Here is an 18215-nt window from a genome sequence, read left to right as displayed (position 1 = left end):
ATGATTGGTTGGGGGGGGGGGGGTGTGCCAAAATACTGTTTGCTTACCGTTGAAAATTACGTAGGGCTGCCTCTGGCTACACTTAATATTTGTGTACAGGAATGTGTGGGTTTAGGCCAGGCATGGGCAAACTTAGGAATTGTGGGGGTTGAAGTCCAAAACGCCCGGAGGAAGGGCCAAAGTTTGCCCATGCCTGCCTTATACAAACTCTGAAGACAAAGGGGACGCCTTGGCACTTCTGCCTTTGTTGTGTGCCCAGGGCCACACTCCTCGCCTGTGTGCGCTCACATTCTCCATCTCACACACACTCCCTCCCTCCCTCACTCTCTCACACACAAGGCCTGCTATGGCTCCTTCCTCCCAGCTGCTTCCTGCCACATTTGCTGCTCTGGCTTCTGAGGCGCACGGGGACTCCCCCAGACTTGCCCCGAAGACAGAGGAGGAGAGGCCCTTCCTTGTCTGCCTGCCGCCCTTCCCCTCTTGCTTGCTCACTCGCTTGCTCGCTGGGGAACACACACGCTGCCTGCCATCTGCGCCGCTGGCACCGGCCGCCCTTCCTCCTCCTCTCCTCGTGCCAGGCAGCAGATCCTAGCCATGGTGAACTGGGGCCTGTGGGCAACAGGTAAGCAGCCATGCCTTTGTGCGCTTGCCTTGCTTCTGTTGCCACGCTCTCGTTTGCAGTCGCCTCCCTCTTCTGCGCCAGGGAGCCCTCCTTGCCAGCGGTCATTCTGCATCCCCGTTGACCGGAGGCAGACGGATGGTCCTTGGTGGGGCACAGGCAAGGAAAGAATCCCACTGGCTTTGTGGGGAGGGCTGCTGGGGCCGCTGGCTTTTCAGCTCCAATGCTCTCAAGCTGCTCTTGTTTCCTTCCTTTCTGTCAAGGGTTTCCTCCAGGTGTTGCAGATGCGCGCCACTCCCAGCAGCCCTCTCTCCTGGCCAGGGTGGGAGATGCAGTCCGGCAACAACTAAAGGAATCCTAGTCCCGTCTCCTTCGGGCCCTTCTGGCCGTGCCCTAAATGTCCCTCAACGCACCCACCCCTCACTACCCACATCCTCTTAATAAACTTTAGGAAGTGAGTCTTTTGAAGGCTCAGCTTCGAATGCAGTCATGGAATTTTCAAGACAGACCTTTGAGCTGGCCAAGGAGCACAGGAGCCAGCCTTGGCTTGTCTCTGGCCAGGGAGGTTCCTCCTGGGCAGGCCATCCTGACCTTTCCCGTCAACCCTCCCATTTCTAGCATGGCACAGCCTAGGACTCTGAACTTTTCTTTCCTTGCTCACTTGGCCCGCCTCCTAATAATAATAATAATAATAATAATAATAATAATAATAATATACCTTTATTTATCTCCCGGAGGACTTGGTGCGGCTTACATGAGGCCGAGCCCAAACACAACAGTAAAACAACAACAACAACAACAACACAACAAAATGAAATCAAAACAAAGCAATAACATTAACAAAACACCACGACGCATTAAAATCTATGGCAGGGCCAAATGTAATAGTTAAAATTAAAAATATGCTGGGCATGACCAGGTGAAAAGGATAGGTGTTTGGAAGGGGATGGCGCATGCAGGTATCCTGGGTCTCTAGTAAAGTGCATTTGGGGACATATTGCTTGGAGTTTCCTTATTCTGGGATGGCACACTGGAACAACCATGTTTTCAAACTCCTCCTAAAAATTGCCAACATTGGGGCGTGCCTGATGTCCTTAGGGAGAGAGTTCCAGAGTCGAGGGGCCACCACCGAGAAGGCCCTGTCCCTCGTCCCCACCAATCGTGCTTGCGATGGAGGTGGGATCGTGAGCAAGGCCTCTCCAGATGATCGAAGAGATCGTGTGGTTTCGTAAACAGAGATGCGGTCCTTCTCTTGCAGTACCTAAACTCTTGGTTTCTAACTACTGGATGTAATTGCAATGTTAGAAATGTTGGGACCAAAGGAAAATAAATGTCAGGAGGGTTTGTGGATTTGCAGCAGACACATCTATGGGAGAGAGGAAGCATCTGCAAGAAGCTGCTGCCCCAGGTGAAGCTCTGATGGTGGCAGGCCAAACACTGAGGAGACCTTCCTGAGAAACGGGGCCGGCTAGAAATCTCTTCCCCAATACCTGTGGGCAAGGCTGGCTTCTAAACGTGAAAGCATCCCATTAGGAGCCCCCCCCCCCCTTGTAGCTGCCCCATGGCAGAGGAGAAAAAGTCAGAGGATCTGGGCCCTGGACAAGAGGGAGGGAGGGAGGGAGGGGGCAGCCCCAGGGCATCTGTTTTTAGCTGGGCTTTCAGTAAATGAGAGGCTGTTTATAAAGCGTCTAAAAATGTGAAAGGGAAGCAGAAGTGAAAGCCAGCCAGAAGAAGAGGAGGACGGCCAGTGTTTGGAGGAAGGGAGGGGGTGGAGAACGCCAACGCCGCCACAGCAGCAGGTCGCAGGCCCTGCCAGAGAAGCCCCAGAGACCCCCAAGGGCTCCCATCACTCACGGGAAGGTCAGGGCAGGTGCTGTGGCTTCCTGGATGGTGTCGGTCCCTTGTTGCCTGGTCACCTCCTTTTCCTGCTCCCTTCTTCTCAGGATATGGCCACAGCAGGACAGCCACAGCTCAGTCCCTGCTCTGAGGCCCCTTCCTCTCTCCTTTGGGGTCCAAACTCCAAAAACTTCAGTCGTGTTGGGTCTGCTCCTGCCCACTCTCACAGTCTGAGACCAGAAACCTGCCGCCAGCCTGGCTTTGGTGCCTCTCCCCTGGTTCCGTCACCGTCTCGGTCCTCTTCTCATTTCTTGACCACAGTCTCTGTTTTGGTTAACAGCAAAGCCAAGTGATGACAGGAAATCTTCCCCAATCCTCGTGCTAGAAATGCTGGGGAAGTGCTCAGGGTGCAGATCTCTGTGCATTTGGGCTGGGCCAGTCTGGGTGCCCAAAACAGAGAGGCTTTGGGGGCAATGGTCTTGGGGATTCTTTTAATCGGAGCGTGTGAGGATTCCGCAGAGTGGTGTCCTGATGGGCAAGGCCTTGCTCCCCGCTCTGTTTTGTGAAGCCTGTCCCAGGCCTTTCCCATCATCTCAATGGCTGCCCCCCCTCTCTGCCCCCCCTCTCCTCCCGCTTGCCCCCTCTTCCTCCTCTCTTTCAGAAGTAAGAATGTCTAAGCCCCTGGAGCTGGAGAAGGCACGGCTGGAGCTGCAAGAAGAGCACACAGGTAGCCAGGCCCCCCGGCCCCCTTGCTTCAGGGGACGTGGGAACAAGGGGCCCTCAAGGCACGAGGACCCCCTTCTCCCCCATGACCTGCCCCCTAGCCCAGAATAGCGGTATCATTCCACAAGCAGGATTTGCTGGGTATTCGGCTTACCATGTCCAGAGTTGGGGAAGTTACTTTTGGGGGCTTCATGGATCAAGGCTGGAGAGGAGATGAGCACACTGCAGGCAATCCTGGAGAAAAAGTCAATGTGGGTCCAGCAGGCTCCATGGGGGTTCTGTGGGGCTAGGGATGTGGGTCTAGGAAGGAAGTGAGCTCCCTGGGTCGCTTTTGTGATGAGCTTCTCTTCTTTGGTTATAGATACAGAAAGAAATGGACCTGACACAAACCACCAGGTGAGAAACGTGGGGCAGGAATTCATGGTGCAGGGTGAGGGGTGGGGAGCCATGGTTACACAGCCCCTCTTTGCCCGGTTGCTCACTCCCTTCCCCTCTTTGACCCCCGCAGACCCAGCAGAGCAAGCCTTCTCCGTTCTCTCCGTCCCCCACCAGCACCGGCACCAAGGTAAGGCCCGCCTCCCTGCGCCACCAGCACCGGCCCTCCGGCCCCAATCAATGCGGCCAGTGGGGAGGAATCAGGGGGACCAATGGCCCACACCATAGGAAAGGAATGGCTTGGAGGGGTCTTCTGGCCAGCGGGAAGCCATGTCTTTCCTCATTGCAAATGTGCTCCTTGCAACCTTGGAGGAAGCCTAGGGCTGAGCAGTACTGCAAATCAAGGCTTCTTTGGACACTGGCTGCTGCATTTCTAGCAACCATTTAACAACAATTGTGACAACAATAACAGGATGTAAAAAAATTTGGAAAAAGATCTGTTCCTGGTTTTAAAGTGTTATTCCTATTTAATTTCTTTGAAAATGCTTGTTCTACTCCAGAAACTTTATTGTTTTTGTGGCTGACACAAACTAGGTTGGATTGGTTGAGACTTGATGATGAGATACACATTATTTGAAAAACCAGAGCAAAATCTGCTGCAGGATGATCTCCCTCCCTCCCTCCTTCCCACAAATGCAAAATGTTGGCAGTTTAATAAACCTTGTCCATGTTTTTAATGATCGAACCAATGAGGAAATGACATTTATAACCCAGGAACAAAAACTGGAGTGTAATTCTCTCTGAGGACAGCCATGAAGCCAGAGCAAGCCTTGGCACCCCTCAGACCCACATCGACACTGAGATTTCCCTGTGTGTTCCTTGCCACCATTCGCCCAAACGTTGCCCCAAGGGTCGCAGGCGAGGCCAAATTTCCAGCTGTTCTGTCAGGAAGGAAGAGCTCCATATGTATTACATGTATTGCTCCTCCTTCCGAGGAGGAGGACAACACTTTTCACCTACACAATTCACACCAACAGGATCACTTTTCTGGAGACCTACACACTACAATGCACAAAAGGGACGCTGTCATTCCCGAAAGTAAACAGGTCTTGGTAGTAGGCGACTCCCTCCTTAGAGGAACGGAAGCTGTCATTTCCAGACCAGATGGGATGGCTCGAGAAATATGCTGCCTACCGGGGGCAAAAATACACCATATCACTCAGAGGCTCACCAGGCTCCTCAAGCCCTATCACCGTCCTCCCCTCATGTTGATTCATGTAGGAACCAATGACACTGCAAGGCATACGTTTCAAAAGATCACAAATGATTTTCGAGCTCTAGGAGCAAAGCTAAAAGAATGTAATGTACAGGTGGTCTTTTCATCCCTCCTCCCTGTTGTAAGACACGGACCCACAAGAGCCAGAAAAATAGTACAGGTCAATGACTGGCTTAGAAAATGGTGTCAGGAGGAACGCTTTGGCTTCCTCGACCATGGCCTGCTTTTCCAGGAGGATGGCCTACTGGCAAGGGATGGGGTGCATCTCACACAAGTAGGAAAACACCTTTTTGCTCACAGACTCGCAAACCTCATTAGACGCACTTTAAACTAGGTCCACCGGGGGAGGGGGACAACAGCCTTGCGAACACTACTTTACCCACAATATCTGGGAATCGCCAGAAGGCTAAACGGAGGGCTGCACAAACACAACAAGGACCAAGTACCCAAAGCACAATAATCCCAATTAAACAGCTCAGGGGAAGATCTCAGGGGCTCACATGTCTTTACACTAATGCACAGAGCATGGGAAATAAACAAGACGAACTCCAACTTTTAGCACAACACCACAAATATGATATCATAGGGATCACTGAAACCTGGTGGGATGACTCCTATCGCTGGAATGTAGATATCGAGGGGTATAACCTCTTTCACAGAGACCGAACAAAGGGGAGAGGAGGCGGAGTAGCCTTATATGTCAAAAACTCTTATGCTACAGAAGAGATTCAAGACAGCAATCTGGGAAACCAGCTTGAAATCATCTGGATAAGAATCAAGGGAACTGGGACTCAAAAAGATGTCGTCGTAGGCGTCTACTACAGACCCCCAAGCCAGGAGGAAGATCTTGATGAAGTCTTCTCCCAACAGTTGACCAAACATGCACAGAGAAGAGATGTAGTAGTCATGGGCGACTTCAACTATCCCGATATTTGCTGGAAAACAAACTCGGCCAAGAGTACAAGGTCCAACAAATTCCTCGCTTGCCTTGCAGACAATTTCATGGTCCAGAAGGTAGAAGAAGCAACAAGGGGATTGACTACTCTTGATCTCATCTTAACAAATGCGGAGGACCTGATCGATGCGGTCGAAGTGGTAGGATCCTTAGGGGCAAGTGACCATGTGCTCCTGCAATTTGAGGTACAAAGGAAGGCCGAAACTAAGACAAGTCAAACCCGCATTTTGGACTTTAGGAGAGCTGATTTCCAAAAAATGAAGGAAATGCTGAGCAGCATTCCGTGGACACAGATACTAAAAGACAAGGGAGTTACGGATGGATGGGAATTTCTCAAGAGTGAAATACTCAAGGCGCAATTGCAAACTGTGCCAACAAAGAGAAAAAATAGGACAAGTGCAAAGAAGCCAGAATGGATGTCCAAAGAACTTCTAACTGTGCTAAGACACAAAAGAGACATGCACAAGAAGTGGAAAAAGGGAGAAATCACCAAAGAAGAATTCAAACAAATAGCCAACACCTGTAGGGAAAAGGTCCGCAAGGCTAAAGCAAAAAACGAGCTCAGACTTGCCAGGGACATTAAAAACAATAAAAAGGGCTTCTATTCTTATGTCAGTAGAAAAAGGAAAAACAAGGAGGCGATAGGACCTCTTCGAGGAGAAGATGGGGCAATGCTGACAGGGGATAGGGAAAAGGCAGAACTACTTAATGCCTTCTTTGCCTCGGTCTTCTCACAAAAAGAGAGTCTTCAACCTCAGCAAGATGGAGTGGATGAGGGTTTGGAGGACATCCAACCCCAAATTGGGAAAGAAGTCGTCCAGGAATACCTGGCCGCTCTTAATGAGTTCAAGTCCCCAGGGCCAGATCAACTACACCCCAGAGTATTGAAGGAACTAGCGGAAGTCATTTCGGAACCATTGGCAACCATCTTTGAGAGTTCTTGGAGAACGGGAGAAGTTCCAGCAGATTGGAGGAGGGCCAATGTGGTCCCAATCTTCAAGAAGGGAAAAAAGGATGACCCAAACAACTACCGTCCGGTCAGCCTCACGTCGATACCGGGCAAGATTCTGGAAAAGATTGTTAAGGAAGTGGTCTGCAAACACTTAGAAACAAATGCAGTCATCGCTAATAGTCAACATGGATTTATCAAAAACAAGTCATGTCAGACTAATCTGATCTCTTTCTTCGATAGAGCTACAAGCTGGGTAGATGCAGGGAATGCCGTGGATGTAGCGTACCTGGATTTCAGTAAGGCCTTCGACAAGGTCCCCCATGACCTTCTGGCAAGGAAACTTGTCCAATGTGGGCTAGGCAAAACTACGGTGAGGTGGATCTGTAATTGGTTAAGTGGACGAACACAGAGAGTGCTCACTAATGCTTCCTCTTCATCTTGGAAAGAAGTGACGAGCGGAGTGCCGCAGGGTTCCGTCCTGGGCCCGGTCCTGTTCAACATCTTTATTAATGACTTAGATGAAGGGCTAGAAGGCAGGATCATCAAGTTTGCAGACGACACCAAATTGGGAGGGATAGCCAATAGTCCAGAGGACAGGAGCAGAATTCAAAACGATCTTGACAGATTAGAGAGATGGGCCAAAACTAACAAAATGAAGTTCAACAGCGACAAATGCAAGATACTCCACTTTGGCAGAAAAAACGAAATGCAAAGATACAGAATGGGTGACGCCTGGCTCGAGAGCAGTACGTGTGAAAAAGATCTTGGAGTCCTCGTGGACAACAAGTTAAACATGAGCCAACAATGTGATGTGGCAGCAAAAAAAGCCAGTGGGATTTTGGCCTGCATCAATAGGAGCATAGTGTCTAGATCTAAGGAAGTAATGCTACCCCTCTATTCTGCTTTGGTTAGACCACATCTGGAATACTGTGTCCAATTCTGGGCACCACAATTCAAGAGAGATATTGACAAGCTGGAATGTGTCCAGAGGAGGGCGACTAAAATGATCAAGGGTCTGGAGAACAAGCCCTATGAGGAGCGGCTTAGGGAACTGGGCATGTTTAGCCTGAAGAAGAGAAGGCTGAGAGGAGATATGATAGCCATGTATAAATATGTGAGAGGAAGCCACAGGGAGGAGGAGGGAGCAAGCTTGTTTTCTGCTTCCTTGGAGACTAGGACGCGAAACAATGGCTTCAAACTACAAGAGAGGAGATTCCATCTGAACATTAGGAAGAACTTCCTGACTGTGAGAGCCGTTCAGCAGTGGAACTCTCTGCCCCGGAGTGTGGTGGAGGCTCCTTCTTTGGAAGCTTTTAAGCAGAGGCTGGATGGCCATTTGTCAGGGGTGATTTGAATGCAATATTCCTGCTTCTTGGCAGGGGGTTGGACTGGATGGCCCATGAGGTCTCTTCCAACTCTTTGATTCTATGATTCTATGATTCTATTCCTTTGGAAAGAGGCTCCGATCAGTCTCTCTGGCCAGTCCCCGGTATTTCTTCGGCTCTCCTGCTCTTCCAATTAGAAACCCGCCTCCGTCCTTTCATGACTACTGGCAGTGCCGGGAGGCTTCTTTCTGGGAGCAGTGAAGGGAGCAGTGCCGCCACAATGTGATGTGGCGGCAAAAAAAGCCAATGGGATTTTGGCCTGCATCGAGGAGCCTAGTGTCTAGATCCAGGGAAGTCATGCTCTATTCCGCTTTGGTTAGACCACTTTACCTGGAATATTGTGTCCCCAATTGAAGAGAGATATTGACTCTAAGCTGGAATGTGTCCAGAGGAGGGCGACTCAAATTATCAAGGGTCTGGAGAACAAGCCCTATGAGGAGCGGCTTAAGGAGCTGGGCATGTTTAGCCTGAAGAAGAGAAGGATGAGAGGAGATATGATAGCCATGCATAAATATGTGAGAGAAAGCCCCAGGGAGGAGGGAGCAAGCTTGTTTTCTGCTTCCTTGGAGACTAGGACGCGAAACAATGGCTTCAAACTACATGAACATGAGGAAGAACTTCCTGACTGTGAGAGCCGTTCAGCAGTGGAACTCTCTGCCCCGGAGTGTGGTGCAGGCTCCTTCTTTGGAAGCTTTGAAGCAGAGGCTGGATGGCCATCTGTCAGGGGTGATTTGAATGCAATGTTCCTGCTTCTTGGCAGAAAGGGGTTGGACTGGATGATGGCCCAGGAGGTCTCTTCCAACTCTAGGATTCTATTGAGAGCGCCAGCCCATCCTTCAACATGTCAAGTAAGCATGGGCCAACTTTGGCTCTCCATCCAGGTATTTCGGACTTCCACAGTCCAAAACACCTGAATGGAGGGCCAAAGTTGGCCCATGCCTGATCTCTCTGTCGTAGCCTTTGCAGCGCAAGGGGAGCCTGCAAAGAACTGTTCAGAAACTGGAGCTTGCAAAGTTATTAAAGATGTTTGGGGCTGATTATTACCTGCCTTTTGATTATTAATAGAGAAACTGAAGGGAATTTGCATAATATGCAAACCACCGCAATCTGCCTTTTCTTCAGAAGAGAGAGGAAGTATCAGATAAGGCCTTTTGCCCTTGACGCGAGCCGGGAGTGTTGTGGCTCTCCCTGCAAAGCGACAAAGGGGCTGAGGGTGGGCCAGACCCCTGCCTCATTTCCCCCTGAATCAGAATAGGACCGGTTCACGTTGTTGCCCTTGTCTCTGTGTGTCAGTGCAAAAGGAGAGGTCTGTGGCGGCACAGGGCGGGCGCTGCGCTGCCCCGCTCTTCTCTTATCAGCCGGGTAGGAACCCATGAATCAAGGTTGGTTTTGGGGGGGAATTCCCTGCCTCCGGGGACCTGCAGCAAAACAGGAAACGGAGCGGCAATGTGTCAGAACTTCCAGGGGTCAGGGGTCAGGGGTGGGATGCTCCTGTCTGCCTGGCGGGGCTCTTTGTGGCCGCAGAAGGGCAGCAGAAGTCTAAGACGTCTTGAGAATTAGTGGTTGTGCTCAGCACAGAATAGGAACAGGAAGATGCCAAGGAGAGACACTTGCTCTATAAGGGGCAGCCCAGACAGACCTCCTCCTCCCAAATGCCCATCATTCAATGGACCCTCAAGAGCTTTAGGAGTAAACAAACAAGGATCACCAGCAAGGAATTGTGGGAGTTGACGTCCAAAACACCTGGAGGGAGGGCCAAAGTTTGCCCATGCCTGGTGTCGAGGAAACTTGGAATCTTCCGACCCAGAGCTCGGTTGCCTTCCCAAATGACATTTGCCAGGACTGCTTAGGATGTAGATACAGCCATGAAAGGGGAATCTGAGGGTTTTAGTTGTGTGTTGCGAGAGGATCGTTTTGCACAGGAGAGCGAGGTCTGAAATCCCCAGGAGATGTTAGCGGCGTACAAATAAAGTTAATAATAATAATAAGAAGAATGGGGAAAGGAGCCAGGTGGCGATGTTGGGGATCCCGGGTGATGGAGCAAGAACTCACAACTCCCTCCTTCCTTCTTCTCTTCCCGCAGATCAAAGCCGAAGAGCCCACAGAGGTGCCTCCAGCTCCAGCCCCGGCTCCGGCCCCGGCCCCAGTCCAGCCGCCCCACCTGCCCCAGGCCCAGCTGATGTTAGCCGGCAGCCAGCTTGCGGGGGTAAGTGGGGGCCCACGCAGCAGCGGCGGCAGTGAGACTCAGCTCCTGAGCAAAGGCTCCCAGCCATTAGTCCTCCGGGGTCTTTAAACTCCCCCCCTCCCGGAGCCCTGCCCAGCTTGGCCAGCAGGAATTCCCAGAAGCAAAGTCCAAAACACCCGGAGGGCCAAAGGCTGGGGGACCCTCCTTCGGTGACATGGGTCAAGCTTGTGATCCCAAAGCGACTTGTGTAAAGTTGTGTGGCGGAGGCACCACAACGTTCTTCATCATTCAGGAGCAGCCTCTCAATTCCATAAACCGGGTGGCTTGGGTGGCTGGGTCGGTGGCTGCCGTGGTCCGATCCGACCCTGAGACAAGATGAGGAAGGCAGGGCTCTGATTCTTCTTCAAGCCCCTGATTTAAAGTCTTTCTCACAAGCACCTGGGGATTGCTGTGACTAATGTGGGTGAAATTATGTGGGTTGCATGTGAATGAATGAGAAGGGTCCCCCTCAGGGCCAGGAGTGGGCTTGCTTGGCTCCCTCTGTGCTTGTTGGGGGCGAGTGGGGCTGCAGCACCAGCTCACCTGCTTCTTCCTTCTCTCTTCTGCCTGGCTTGTGCCTCTCTTTCCTTCTTCCTTCCTTCCTTCCCTTGCCCTTCCGCTGCTCCTTCCTCTTGCCCCTGCCCGCCCCTCCCCCGGCGCCCCTCGGTGCCCCAGCTGACGGCCCTGATGCCCGCGCAACAGCAGCTGCTCCTGCAGCAAGCCCAGGCCCAGCTCCTGGCGGCTGCCGTGCAGCAGTCCAATGCCGCCGCTGCCGCCGCCGCCTCCCAGCAGCCGGGCTCCGACTTGTCGGCCCCGCAGAGCCAGCCCCAGGCGCCCCAGCTGGCCCTCTCGCAGCCCATCCAGCTCACGGCACAGGTAAGCAGGCAGCGCCCAGCCCCGCCCCAGACCAGCAAAGCCGCTCTGCGCTTGCTTGTGGCACCAGAGGGGTCACGCCAAAAGTGGGAGTGCCGCCTGTTTCAGCCGCTCTCAGGACGGCTCTGGGTGGGAGACCCCCTTCCCTTCGCTTTTCATGTCCAGATCGAGGGACGTGATGGTGCTTCTCTCTTCTGCTTTCGTCAGTCCTCTCCCTGGAATACGGTGTCCAATTCTGGGCACCATCATTTCAGAGATATTGACTCTAAGCTGGAAGGGGTCCCGAGGAAGGGGGCAACTCGAAGACCCTGAATAAGCCCCCTGAGGAGTGTCTTAAAGAGTCTGTCCAGCCAGTTTCAGAAGAGAAGGCTGAGCGGAGACATGATGAGAGCCATGTCTAAATATTACCATTTTATAATTTGTTTTTTATTATGATCTGGTTATTTTCATTTCATTACTATGTTATTATTAAGTATTTATTTGATGTTATTGTTTTGTTCATATGTACATTTGCTTTATTGCAATTTGTTTGTGCTTGGCCTCATGTTGGCTGCCCCGAGTCCCTTCGGGGACATGGTGACAGGGTATCAATAAAATAAGATAAGATCTCTAGAAGGTTGCGAAGCTGTCTGCCCAGGAGCAGAAATTACCATATGTGCGATTCACAGGGACCACGATGGGAAATAGCTGCTCTGGAAATAGGACTCAAAGGAGCTGTGGATTTAAATGACAGGGAAGGAGATTCCACCTGAACATGAGGAAGAGCTTCCTGGCTGTAAGGAGAGCTGTTCAGCAGTGGAACTCTCTGCCTCAGGGTGTGGTGAACTAGAAGCTCTTTCCATGGAGGCTTTTCAACAGAGGCTGGGTGGCCATCTGTCAGGGGTGCTTTGATTGTGCTTTTCCTGTAAGGAGAGCTGTTCAGAAGTGGAACTCTCTGCCTCAGGATGTGGTGGACTGGAAGCCGTTTCCGTGGAGGCTTTTCAACAGAGGCTGGGTGGCCATCTGTCAGGGGTGCTTCGATTGTGCTTTTCCTGCAAGGAAGAAATAAAGGGGTTGGGCTAGATGGCCCATGTGGTCTCTTCCAACGATGATTCTATGATTCCCAGGCTCCTGTGGGGCGAGACCTGTTCCTTCCTACTGACCCCTTCTCTTTTCTCATCCGTTCTCTCCCTCCCTTCTTGCGCCCTTCTCAGGACATCCAGCAGCTGCTCCAGCTCCAGCAGTTAGTCCTGGTCCCAGGGCACCACCTCCAGCCTCCTGCGCAGTTCCTCTTGCCGCAGGCCCAGCCCGGGCAACAAGGTAAACACCCACACAGGGTGGGGCAGGGCAGGGTGGGGGCCCAGCATCAAAGACAGACTGCAGCTCCCATTGTCCCCAGTCTGCGGTGAAGCCAAGGGGAGGAGGGGTGCCCAGCCTGCCCGGGAAGCCCTGAGTCCGGGTGGGCTGGCCTGGGAGGCAGGTAGTGGGCTGGCCATCCCTCTCTACTTGAGCCCTGAGCCTCTTCTCTCCTCCTCCTCCTCCTCGTCTTCTGCAGGGCTGCTCTCCACACCAAATCTTTTTCAGCTACCTCAGCAAAACCCCGGGAGCCTCCTGTCGAATCAGCCTCGCGCAGGACTCCCAGCACAGGTGAGCACAGGCCAACGGGACAGGGAAGGGAGGAACACCCAGCCATGCCTAGTCCTCATTGGGAAGTGAAAAGGACTAGCGATAAAAGGGGGTGGGGCTGTGCAACAACATTAGGAAGGTACAAATGACAGCCTGTATTTTGGCAAATTGCTACTGGTTGTACACTGTGACAGAACATCTGTGGAAAGAGCTTTGAGGGGAGTTGCAGCCCTCCCTCCTCCAACTGGGAGGAGACATCGGAGCCTCTGGGAGAGGCAGGAGAGATCTCAAGGGGAGCAGAGGGTGGCTCCTGTTGCTCCCCTCTTTGTGCTGCACCTGACCCTTCTTCTTCCGTCTCTCCATCCTTGCTGTGCAGCAAGTGACTCGGCCCGGCCTCCCCGAGTCGCACCTGTCTCTCTCGCAGCAGCAGCAGCCGCAGCCGCCGCCTCCGCCCAAATGCCTGGAGCCCCCCTCCCACCCTGAGGAGCCCAGCGACCTGGAGGAGCTGGAGCAGTTTGCCCGCACCTTCAAGCAGCGGCGGATCAAGCTGGGCTTCACCCAGGTAGGCCGGGGGCCGAGGAGGAAAAGGCCTGGGACCAGGAAATGTCCAGGGCCTTTCACAGAGAAGAAGTGGAAGAATGGCTTAAAGGAGGCACAGGCCAACCGTCCAGGCCCTCCCTCCAGGGGTTGGGACTTCAAGTCCCACCATTCCCAACAGCCAGTAGGGAGTTGCAGTCCAGACCATCTGGAGGAAGGGTCGAGGTTGGCCCGTGCCTAGGTTAAAGGGAGCTAAAGGGAGCAAGAAGGAGAAAGAGTGAAAGAATCTGGGGAAAGATAGCATTGCTCAGCATTGCAGGGACGAGGCATGTAGGTGAGAGGGAGACAGAGGTATAATAAATAATCATAAATAATAATAAACTTTATTTCTACCCCACCACCATCTCCCCGATGGGGACTCGGAGTGGTTTACATGGGGCCAAGCCCAGACAACATAATACAGCAATAAAATCAAAGCCTATACATCAGACAACAACAACATTATCAAAATGACATTAAAATAATAATAGTAATAATAAAAAATAAAATAAAAATTCCAATAGACACAATCACAATAGAGATGACAATGGGCGGGCCACATATTTCAAATAAAAAGAAACAATTAACAGACTATGATGAGATTAAATAGGAGCAGGAAGTTTAAATGGAACTTCACTGGAAACATTTAAAAAGGACCTCAAAACCTGGCTTTTGGATTAGTTATATGGATGTATTGATGTTATATTGATGTATTGATGTATTGTTATATTGATGTATTTATTTATTTATTTCTGTTGCTTATACCCCGCCCTTCTCACCCCCGAGGGGGGACTCAGGGCGGCTTACAAAAAGAAGGCACAATTCGATGCCCTTATCCAAATACATACAATTATAAAAACAATTACAATAGTTAAACAATTAACAGATTAAAAACATCAATATATAACACAATAGCACAACAATAAACAGTCTCATGGTCAGTGCCTCGAGTTCCATAGGTCCAATAGGTTTCGTCATTATTTGCCCATCATTATGGTCTTTCTTATTAGCTGCCAGAGTTTCCAAAAGCCTGGTCCCACATCCAAGTTTTCAGCTTTTTCCTGAATGAGAGAAGGGAAGTTGCTGATCTGATCTCCCCGGGGAGTGAGTTCCACAGGTGGGGGGCCACCACTGAGAAGGCTCTGCTCCTTGTCCCCGCCAGTCTCACTTGTGATAAAGGCGGGGTCGAGAGCAGGGCCTCCCCAGAAGATCTTAGGTTCCGAGGTGGGACGTAGAGGGAGATCCGTTCGGACAGATACACTGGGCCGGAACCGTATAGGGTTTTGTAGGTCAAAACCAGCACCTTGAATTGTGCTCGGAATTGGATCGGCAGCCAGTGGAGCTGGCATAACAGGGGGGTGGTATGCTCCCTGTATGCCGCTCCGGTGAGCAATCTGGCTGCCTCCTGCTGGACTAGTTGGAGTTTCCGAGCAGTCTTCAAAGGCAACCCCACGTAGAGTGCGTTGCAGTAATCCAGTCGGGATGTGACAAGAGCATGGACCACCGTGGCCAGATCCGACTTCCCAAGGTACGGTCGCAGCTGGCGCACAAGTTTTAATTGTGCAAAAGCTTTCCCGGCCACCGCTGAGACCTGGGGCTCCAGGCTCAGCGATGAGTCCAGGATCACTCCCAAGCTGCGAACCTGCGTCTTCAGGGGGAGTGTAACCCCGTCTAACACAGGCTGTAACCCTATGCCCTGTTCGGCCTTACGACTGACCAGTAGGACCTCTGTCTTGTCTGGATTCAATTTCAATTTGTTAGCTCTCATCCAGTCCGACACAGCAGCCAAGCACCGATTCAAGGTCTGGACAGCCTCCTTGGTGACAGGTGGGAAGGAGTGACAGATTTGGACATCATCTGCGTAGAGATAACATCTCATTCCGAAATCCGAATGATCTCCCCCAGCGGCTTCATGTAGATGTTAAATAACATCGGGGACAGAATTGAACCCTGTGGGACTCCACACAACAACGGTTGTGGGGCCAAACAGGTGTCACCCAATAACACCTTCTGGGACCGACCCTCAAGGAAGGATCGGAGCCACCGCAAGGCTGATGTAGTTGCCTTGGTTACTGTTTTAAATGCTAATGTGCACTTTGTATACTGACTTGGTTGTAAACTGCTCTGAGTCGCCTCTCCAGGGCTGAGAGAGAGCGGTATACAAATGAAGTAAATAAGTATATAAATAAATAAATAAAACACACAGTGTTGTGGGGCAGACCCATCCTATTTGGAGGGCACGAACTCCATTAGCCAAAAATGTTGAGGGGCTATAAAATATCATGCTGAGTCCTACTCGCCAAAGGCGCAGCGGAAAAGCCAGGTTTTGAGGTCCTTTTTAAATGTTTCCAGTGAAGGGGACGTCGAAGGAGGGGGGGGGGCAGGAGGGGAGAGAGGAAAAGGCACAGGACACTTTTCCAAGAAGAAGATGGTTTCCAGAACGCAATAATTGTTTGCAGAACAGAGGGAGACAAAGATGCTGAGCTGAAGGGTCAACCCAGAGGGGAAATTACAGGCAGGAAAGAAGGGGGAAAGGAAGTTGGATTTCATGTGCGTGCCAATCTGAGGCTACAAAACCCATGGTGTAGAAACAGTCCAACGTGGCCCTCTCTTGACACTTGTCTTGGCTTCACGTGATTGTAAAACCGCTCCTCCGTTCTTCTGCAGAATTCAACTTTTGTGTTTTATTCTCCCCGTTCCCATCCACCCATCCCTGCCTGCCTGGGGTGAGGAAAAGGCAGCCTCCCAAAGCCCCCTTGCACCCCTTTCCAAGTGTCTGCCCTACTCCATGAGTGGCCTGCCTGTTTCTTCTGGGGGGGGGGGGGGAGAGAGAAAGTGCTGTCTACCTGTCCCACCACCCCACCCCTGCCTCGGAATCACGACTTGAGAGCGTTCTGGACTCTCACTGGGTGTCCAGTCCAAAGAGCAGCAAAGCCATGCTGTTCCTGTTGTTCTTGTTGTGTGCTCCTGCAGGGTGATGTGGGGCTGGCCATGGGGAAGCTTTACGGGAACGACTTCAGCCAGACCACCATATCGCGCTTTGAGGCTCTCAACCTCAGCTTCAAGAACATGTGCAAGCTCAAGCCTTTGCTGGAGAAATGGCTGAATGATGCTGGTGAGCGAGGGAAGGGGAGGCGGGAGTGAGGAGGCGAGGCCTTCCTAAGGGTGGCGGGGGGGGGGGGGGGGTGGCAGGGTTGCCTAGGTCTCCCAGAAGGTTTGTACCAGGCATGGGCCCTCCTTCCCTCCCTCCAGGGGTCTTGGGCTTCCGCAATTCCCGGCTGTTAGGAATTGTGGAAGTCCAAAACACCTGGAGGGAGGGAGGGAGGGAAGGAGGACCGAAGTGGGGCCATGCCTGGCGTAGACACCGCCGGCATTTTGGTGACCTGAGTTCCTGCCTTGCAGAGACCATGTCAGTGGACTCCACGCTTCCCAGCCCCAACCAGCTGACCAGCCCCAACATGGGCTTTGACGGGCTGCCTGGCCGGCGCCGAAAGAAGCGGACCAGCATCGAGACCAACGTCCGCTTCGCTTTGGAGAAAAGCTTTCTCGCGGTGAGAGCCCTGGCCTCCGCACGGGGGGACTGGTCACCCCACAGTTGTGCTGGGCCCCCTCTTTTGCACCCCCCTCCTCTTGCCCAAGGCCTGGGCGTTGTCACAGGGCCCCCCTCCTTCCCTCCCTTGCCCTACAGAACCAGAAGCCTACCTCAGAGGAGATCCTGCTCATCGCAGAGCAGCTCAACATGGAGAAGGAGGTGATCCGCGTCTGGTTCTGCAACCGCCGACAGAAGGAGAAGCGGATCAACCCCTGCAGCTCTGCCCCCGTCTTGCCTGCCCAGGGCAAGCCCCCGGGATACAGCCCGCTCTTGGTACGCCCCCCCCCCCATTTATCCTCCAGGCCTCCCCCCCTCCTCCCCTTGCAGCATTTCACCTCCTGGCATAGCCAATACCTGTACGTGCTGGGAGTGGCCGTTGCTTCCAGAAACATCCTGAGAAGGGCCGCTGGGTTCCCATCCTGCCTTACCTCACCATCTGTTGTGTCTCTCACATTCGGTCAGTTTGACAACGGGGCTCCGTCCTTCTCTGCCGCCACAACCCCTCCCTCCCTCCTGTCTTGGCATTTGGCAAACTCCTTCCCTCCCAAGACTTGCCAGGGCTGTTTTCTCTTGCTGCAGCCTGCCTTCCTTTCGTCCTTCCTTCCATCCTTCCTTCCTTCCTTCCTTCCTTCCTTCCTTCCTTCCTTCCTTCCTTCTTTCACTCCTTCCTTCACATCTCTTCATTTTATGGCCTTCCAGTTGTGCCTGACCCCCAGGAGCGTCTTTGTACCCCCGCCTGCGATAAAGCCCCCCAGTGGGCCAGGCTTCCCTTCCCCCTGGAGGCCCATCACTTTCAGCCTTCAGAACACACCTTTACATCCATTTATGGCCTAGCTCTGCAGAGCTCAAAACAAAATGGGGGGAGATACAATTCCATGAGTCCCCAGTCTCTAATGTGGGAATCATGCAACTGTATCTCCCCCAACAGTGACTGGGGATTCAGGGGGTGCAGTCCAGCCTCCTGGAAACTCTGAACACAACAGCTGTGTGCTCAAATATGGTCTGCTTCTTGGTGCAAAGAACGGGAAGAGGGTTTGTTTGTTTGTTGCCACACTTGTACCCTGCCCTGCTCACCCCGAAGGGGACTCAGGCCTTTCAAAGGCAATGATTGGATGCCATATATAGACATACATCAATAAATGAGGTTTTGATCCAAACCATTTAAAATATCCAACATTAAAACATCAATGAAGACCACGCACTCCAAGTCCTCCTCCAGGGCCA

The 18215-nt window shown here is 52.2% G+C and overlaps 1 protein-coding gene across 4 annotated transcripts in view; it reads left to right on the top strand.

The window, feature by feature from the left end:
- The window catches only part of POU2F2 (POU class 2 homeobox 2), a 92072-nt gene that overhangs the window by 67400 nt on the left and 6457 nt on the right, over positions 1-18215 (top strand). For 2 of the 4 annotated variants that reach the window (XM_067461480.1, XM_067461483.1), the window contains 11 exons: positions 3117-3182; positions 3540-3574; positions 3687-3743; positions 10205-10327; positions 11021-11221; positions 12412-12517; positions 12753-12844; positions 13200-13385; positions 16373-16514; positions 16802-16950; positions 17088-17264. In XM_067461480.1, the coding sequence (XP_067317581.1) occupies positions 3117-3182; positions 3540-3574; positions 3687-3743; positions 10205-10327; positions 11021-11221; positions 12412-12517; positions 12753-12844; positions 13200-13385; positions 16373-16514; positions 16802-16950; positions 17088-17264 (1334 nt within the window). Of the gene's footprint in view, positions 1-355; positions 623-3116; positions 3183-3539; positions 3575-3686; positions 3744-10204; positions 10328-11020; positions 11222-12411; positions 12518-12752; positions 12845-13199; positions 13386-16372; positions 16515-16801; positions 16951-17087; positions 17265-18215 lie in introns of those variants that run through there. The other 2 variants (XM_067461481.1, XM_067461482.1) reach the window with 2 other exon arrangements.

Source organism: Anolis sagrei, chromosome Y (genome assembly GCF_037176765.1).
Source record: "Anolis sagrei isolate rAnoSag1 chromosome Y, rAnoSag1.mat, whole genome shotgun sequence".
Lineage (NCBI taxonomy): Eukaryota > Metazoa > Chordata > Lepidosauria > Squamata > Dactyloidae > Anolis > Anolis sagrei.
This window is presented reverse-complemented; position numbering and strand designations above follow the sequence as displayed.